Genomic DNA, 7777 nt, shown 5'->3' with positions numbered 1-7777 from the left:
GAAGGGGTTAAGTGGACATTACTGATTTTAAAGATGAATGCATCTATTTCCTTTTCAGACACAAGTGCACCTAATGCAATAAAGATGCTGCATACAATTTACTGGCTTCTTGCTACAGGTGGTCACAGAAAAAGTCACAGACTAACACTTTTACAGATTCGGCCTTCAGAAGACTTATAGTTAGCAAATAAAGCCAGGGGGACAGAGAGAAGATGCTGGGTGACTGCCTCCACGACATCTTTTAGAGTTGATCACACATCATTGTAAAAAGGTCATTCAGGCAGCATTGAGAGCAGTGCAAAAAAATTGCAAAAAAGGTGGTTTGCGGTGACGCTGCCTTGTGGCGATCAGAATGAAAGTTCAGTCTTATAGATAAAATCAAATTTATTGTTACATAAACTGAGATGTAGACATGCAAAACGCGTTTCGGGGGTAAGTTCCCCTTTTTCAATTGCAGAAATTACAATTGTAATTTCTGCAATTGAAAAAGGGGGAACTTACCCCCGAAATGCGTTTTGAATGTCTACATCTCAGTTTATGTAACAATAAATGGGATTTTATCCATAAGATCTCCACAAGGCAGCGCCACCACAGACCACCTTTTTTGAAATTTTTTTGCACTGCTCTCAAGATTACTGCTGGCCTCATACCGAGTACCCGGCTGGACCCTGCAGGCTGCAGCCTGAGATCATCTGACCCCACATGGAGGGGTGATATGCACGTATCGAGCAGTACCCCAGGTGAGTACACTAGCATTGGGGTTGTAGACTGGGATCATCCCACTGAATTACGCGAGGCGCTATCCTCTCCCTTTCTTTTTTTTCTCCTTTCTACATTCAGGCAGCATGACACTGATACGTTCCTTTTAAACCAGGGCTCGACAAATTTGTTTTGAATCCAGGAGGCAGCAAATAAAAGTAGGAGCCAGGATTTCTTTTAAAGATTTTTTAGTTTTTGTAACATAAGCTGAAGTTTTTATTTTTATACATTTTTTTTTTTTTTTTTTTTTTTTTTTTACCAGTACCACTTTTGCGTAGTATTGACTTTTTATGTTTTTTGGATATGACCAAAAGTCATACATTTTCCCAATAGACTGAGGGGGGGAAAGGAATGTGATGTTTATTTTTTTATTTGGAAAGTGGGAAGAAAGGGAATTGTCTTATATTTTGAAAAACTTTTTTTTTTTTTCCTGTGAAAATTAAAAGAGAAAAAGAGAGCAAACAGAACAAGCCCAGTGAAGTGGATGAGCCATCCTCCATAAGTGTTCATCTACTTATTACAATTTAGAAACACAATTGATTCTAAGATCTCAGGGTGACTCAACCAACGTCACTAAAAACTAAAGCGCACTCAATGAGCCCTTACAGACGGTACCGGGTGCTTTGTAGAGTGCAAACAGAAGGTAAAGCAGGACACATCCATTACACTTGTGTGTGTGCATGTAATCGATCGTTCTGTACAGAAAGAGCAAACTAAAGTCTTCCACTAATGTAATAGAGAAATGGTTCATAAAGCAAATTTGTCCAACACTTACAATTATTGGAAAAAATCGTATCGCAATGGTGGAAGGCCTCTGCTATTCACACTAACAGGACTGCCAGGCATTGGATTTGTGCGCCATTTTGGTGAGTTAAATTGTCTATTACATACCAACATTTGTAATCCTGCCAAAGATATGTTTCTCTCTCAATATATAGCTAAAGCCCTTATGTGATCAGCCCTAACTTTATGTACTTTATAAGACCACACTACTGTCTTCAATAATGCAATGGGGAAATCATTAAAGGGGTACTCCACTGGGCAGCATTCAGAACTAAAATGTTTCAAACACTTTCTGCGCTGTGGGGGGTCGGCCATGCCCCTCGTGGTGTCACGACCACGCACCCCCCCAATGCAAGTCTATGGGAGGGGGCGTGACAACGTCACGCCCCCTCCCACAGACTTGCATTGAGGGAGCGTGGTCGTGATGTCACGAGGGGCATGGCCGACCAATGCAGCGCAAAAAAAAGCGTTCAGAGCATTTCGTTCGGAATGCTGGCCAGTGGAGTACCCATTTAAACAAGTTCAAGGGGGGGGGGGGGGCCTGGATGTATTGAAGGATATATTATAGGTTATGAATACTAGATTATTTTGGGATCGATTGCTGATACAGGGATACTCCATTATTTGGAGTTGGGAAGGGGTTCTTCCTCTGATGGGGCAATTAGCGCCTGCCTTATAAGAGGTTTCTGCCTTCCTGTGAATCAACACAGTAGGGTTATAGGTTTAACATGATATACTTGTCTTTTTTTCATCCTTATAAACTATGTACTGTGCAAGAACCTGCTGTACCAAGGTTAGTTACAACAATCGGTGCACTGGTCGTTCTAATTTACTATGGGCAAGGGAGGAGAGCCTTCACAAAAGATAAAACATTACTCATATCTCAAATAATACAGTCTGCATGACGTCAAATTCTAGAGATGATTATGAATTCCCAATGAAACCAAAGTAAATAATTTTAAGCTAAAACAATATTATGCATAATGCAAACTATATAGTAACTATATTTTAAGTCCTCTGAAGTCTTTAAAAGCAGAAAGACTTTTTCCAAATGATGCCAACATAATGTAGACATATTCTTAATGTTAATTATTAGCTAATTTCTGTGGAATTACTATCTTAAAAAGCAGAGACTGTTAAATTTAGAAAATTGCAAAGGTTTTAAAATTTTTGGCAAACTTTGGGGGTTTTCACAAATATTAGCTGAAGGTATTGACCAAAAATCGCCACTAACAAAGTACAACATTGTCACAACAAAAGAAATCTCAGAACCAGATAAAGTGTGCCTGTCAAATCCCACAAAAAATGTAATATGTTACTCATTATCCTGATAATGTACATTAACTTTTATGCATCTTTTCATTAGTGCACAGTGTTAGAAATCATCTTAGGGGAAGGGGAGGGGGTCCCCTTAGAAATCATCTTAGGGGAAGGGGAGGGGGTCCCCTTAGAAATCATCTTAGGGGAAGGGGAGGGGGTCCCCTTAGAAATCATCTTAGGGGAAGGGGGGGTCCCCTTAGAAATCATCATAGGGGAAGGGGAGGGGGTCCCCTTAGAAATCATCTTAGGGGAAGGGGGGGGGTCCCCTTAGAGATCATCTTAGGGGAAGGGGAGGGGGTCCCCTCCCTTGTGATGGTGAGAGGTGATTGGTGTTCCTGCTCATGCAGCCTTGTCCATGAGCCATTGCTTGTCCATACCAAGGACAAGCTGATGCTGCAGCAGGACTCAAGTGTTAACATTTTTTAAAGAACCATATTACAAAAGGTCTTTAATTTTCAATAGTAACAACATAAGTTTTTGTATCTGACAGTGCCCATTTAAAGCATCCCAAAATGATTAGTGCTTAAAAGGGAGACAGGTTAAAATGGGCTTTGGTCCTTAAAGGCAAAATAGCCCACAACATTGAAGGGGTACTCTGGTGGAAAACAAATGTTTTCAAATTAAATGGTGCCAGAAAGTTAGACATGTTTGTAAATTACTTTTAATTAAAAAATCTTAACCCTTCGAGTACTTATCAGCTGCTGAATACTACAGAGAAAGTTTAGTTGTTCTTTTCTTTCTGACCATAGTGCTCTCTGCTGACACCTCTGTCCATGTCAGGAACTGTCCAGAGCAGGAGCAAATCCCTATAGCAAACCTCTCCTGCTCTGGACAGTTCACAACACTGACCAAAGTGGTGTTAACAGAGAGCACTGTTGTCAGACAGCAAAATAAAAAAAAAAAAAAAAAGAGTTTTTCACCAGAGTACCCCTTTAATAGATGCTGTATGCTCCAGACTAAGTTGTATTGTTCTTTTTAGTCTGACCACAGTGCTATCTGATGACACCATCTGTGTCAGGAACTGTCCATAGCAGAAGCAAATCCCCATAGCAAACCTCTCCTGCTCTAGACAGTTCCTGACACAGACAGAGGTGGCAGCAGAGAGCACTGTGGTCAGACTGGAAAGAACTACACAACTTCCTCTGGAGCATACAGCAGCTGATAAGTACTGGAAGGGTTACCTTTTTTTCTTTTTTTTTTTAAATAGTAATTTACAAATCAGTTTAAACTTTCTGGCACCAGTTGATTTGACCCCCCCCCCCCCCACTAGAGTACCCCTTTAGTGGATCACAATAGAGCAACCACAAAAAACAACCAACACCAACCACAACATATTATATTATATATATATATTAAACACACACATAATTATATACACACACACACATATATAATTAAAAAAATATTTTTTAAAGAAAATATCCATACAGGTTTAATGTTGGTTGGAATAAAAACTGTCAGACAGAAAAAAGACATTTTCTAATAATGTTTGCAATACCTGCTAAGGCCTTTCATCCAGAAAATTGTACGAGAACCATTTGTCCCATTTACCTTTCAAATTGTTGCCATTTTCCCCGATCTCAACTAGGAATTTATGAATCTTTGCAGACTGCAAATTGATTTTCTCTCCATTTCCATCCACAACTCGCGTTCTCTGTGGAGAGTGTATTAACACCTGAAAAATAGAAGAAAAAAAAAAAATGAAATAAAGGTTTGAATATTAGATAGACAAATATATTGAAATAGCAAACATCATGCAGAGCATATACATTCATTTAACCCCTTAAGGACGCAGGACGTAAATGTACGTCCTGGTGAGGTGGTACTTAACGCACCAGGACGTACATTTACGTCCTAAGCATAACCGCGGGCATCGGAGCGATGCCCGTGTCATGCGCGGCTGATCCCGGCTGCTGATCGCAGCCAGGGACCCGCCGGCAATGGCCGACGCCCGCGATCTCGCGGGCGTCCACCATTAACCCCTCAGGTGCCGGGATCAATACAGATCCCGGCATCTGCGGCAGTTCGCGATTAAAATGAACGATCGGATCGCCCGCAGCGCTGCTGCGGGGATCCGATCATTCATAACGCCGCACGGAGGTCCCCTCTCCTTCCTCCGTCCGGCTCCCGGCGTCTCCTGCTCTGGTCTGTGATCGAGCAGACCAGAGCAGGAGATGACCGATAATACTGATCTGTTCTATGTCCTATACATAGAACAGATCAGTATTAGCAATCATGGTATTGCTATGAATAGTCCCCTATGGGGACTATTCAAGTGTAAAAAAAAATGTAAAAAAATGTAAAAGTAAAAGTAAAAGTAAAAAAAAAGTGAAAAATCCCCTCCCCCAATAAAAAAGTTAAACGTCCGTTTTTTCCTATTTTACCCCCAAAAAGCGTAAAAAACATTTTTTATAGACATATTTGGTATCGCCGCGTGCGTAAATGTCCGAACTATTAAAATAAAATGTTAATGATCCCGTACGGTGAACGGCGTGAACGAAAAAAAATTTTAAAAGTCCAAAATTCCTACTTTTTTAATACATTTTATTAAAAAAAATTATAAAAAATGTATTAAAAGTTTTTTATGTGCAAATGTGGTATAAAAAAAAAGTACAAATCATGGCGCAAAAAATGAGCCCCCATACCGCCGCTTATACGGAAAAATAAAAAAGTTATAGGTCATCAAAATAAAGGGATTATAAACGTACTAATTTGGTTAAAAAGTTTGTGATTTTTTTTAAGCGCAACAATAATATAAAAGTATATAATAATGGGTATCATTTTAATCGTATTGACCCTCAGAATAAAGAACACACGTCATTTTTACCATAAATTGTACGGCGTGAAAACGAAACCTTCCAAAATTAGCAAAATTGCGTTTTTCGTTTTAATTTCCCCACAAAAATAGTGTTTTTTGGTTGCGCCATACATTTTATGATATAATGAGTGATGTCATTACAAAGGACAACTGGTCGTGCAAAAAACAAGCCCTCATACTAGTCTGTGGATGAAAATATAAAAGAGTTATGATTTTTAGAAGGCGAGGAGGAAAAAATGAAAACGTAAAAATTAAATTGTCTGAGTCCTTAAGGCCAAAATGGGCTGAGTCCTTAAGGGGTTAAATAGCCAGCATTTGAATATGTAGAGTAACATTTTCAGAGTGATTTACCTGCAGTGAATAGGATTACATTTTCAATAAAATCCATTTTTTTTTCTAGATCAAGAAATGCAAATCAAAACAAAAAGCAGAGGACTAAAAAACCATATTACTTGGATCTGTGACCACTAGAGATGAGCGAACTTACAGTAAATTCGATTCGTCACGAACTTCTCGGCTCGGCAGTTGATGTCTTTTCCTGCATAAATTAGTTCAGCTTTCAGGTGCTCCGGTGGGCTGGAAAAGGTGGATACAGTCCTAGGAAAGAGTCTCCTAGGACTGTATCCACCTTTTCCAGCCCACGGGAGCACCGGAAAGCTGAACTAATTTATGCAGGAAAAGTCAGCAACTGCTGAGCCGAGAAGTTCGTGACGAATCAAATTTACTGTAAGTTCACTCATCTCTAGTGACCACATCAGACGGGCCGGCTTATAACTAGGAAGAAAAATCTCTCCCCCCTACTGGGTGTGCGTAAAGCCAACTACAAAAGCACCAGAGGGATCATCAGTCTGTGCTGCATTCTTCTCTGAATCATGGTTTGGATGGTATGAGAATTCTGGAGTCATAAGCTATTCTATGTTGTTGACCAGTGGTCTTCAACCTGCGGACCTCCAGATGTAGTGAAACTACAACTCCCAGCATGCCCGGACAGCTGTTGGCTGTCCGGGCATGCTGGGAGTTGTAGTTTTGCAACATCTGGAGGTCCGCAGGTTGAAGACCACTGTTGTAGACCAATGGTCTGTAAACTTTGGCTCTCCAGATGTTGCAAAGCTACAACTCCCGGCATGCCTGGACAGCAGTTGGCTGTCTGAACACGGTGGGAATTGTAGTTTTGTAACATCTGGAGGCACACTGATCTAAGGACTGGAGATATGCAAGATAACAGTGATCAATGGGACAGGTGTTTTTAAGCTAACTGAGCATGCTGATAGTAGTACAGCATGCTGAGAGTTGTAGTTCTGCAACATCTGGAGGGCCACAGTTTGGAGACCACTGTAGTGGACAAAACCATACCACCATGCATTAGCCTTTAATTGTTGCTATTTAATATCTATTTATATTTCATATCTAATCTAATCTATTCATGATTATATATCATATCTAATTATCTACCGTATATACTCGAGTATAAGCAGAGTTTTTCAGCATGATTTTTCGTGCTGAAAACACCCCCCCTGGCTTATACTCGAGTGAACTCTCTGCCCTCAGTGGTCTTCAACCTGCGGACCTCCAGAGGTTTCAAAATTACAACTCCCAGCAAGCCGCAGTGTCATCATCCCCCTTTCATCATCTCACACCCCCCTTCATCATCCCCTTGTCATCATCCCACATCCCCCCCTTCATCATCCCCTTGTCATCATCCCCTCCCCCCTTCATCATCCCCTTGTCATAATCCCACCCAGGTTTCAAAACTACAACTCCCAGCAAGCCCGGGCAGCCGATTGCTGCCCGGGCTTGCTGGGAGTTTTAGTTTTGAAACATCTGGAGATCCGCAGGTTGAAGACCACTGTATCAGACATTGACAAGCGGTGATGATGAAGGTGGTGGTGGTGGGGGGGGGGGGGAGGCTGATGACATGTGGTGATGATGACAAGGGGATGATGAAGGGGGGTGTGGGATGATGACAAGGGGATGATGAAGGGGGGGTGTGGGATGATAAGGGGAGGATGAAGGGGGGGTGGGATTATGACAAGGGGATGATGAAGGGGGGAGGGGATGATGACAGGGGGATGATGAAGGGGGGAGGGGATGATGACA

General features: G+C 41.3%; 1 protein-coding gene across 1 annotated transcript in view; it reads right to left on the bottom strand.

Annotated features, from left to right (window-relative positions):
• LOC130275783 (nuclear pore membrane glycoprotein 210-like) overlaps positions 1–7777 on the bottom strand; it is a 134070-nt gene that overhangs the window by 16832 nt on the left and 109461 nt on the right. The window contains exon 34 of the mRNA XM_056524188.1: positions 4414–4537. Coding sequence (XP_056380163.1) covers positions 4414–4537 — 124 coding nt within the window. The remainder of the gene's footprint in view (positions 1–4413; positions 4538–7777) is intronic.

This window comes from Hyla sarda, chromosome 6 (assembly GCF_029499605.1).
Source record: "Hyla sarda isolate aHylSar1 chromosome 6, aHylSar1.hap1, whole genome shotgun sequence".
NCBI classification, from domain to species: domain Eukaryota; kingdom Metazoa; phylum Chordata; class Amphibia; order Anura; family Hylidae; genus Hyla; species Hyla sarda.
This window is presented reverse-complemented; position numbering and strand designations above follow the sequence as displayed.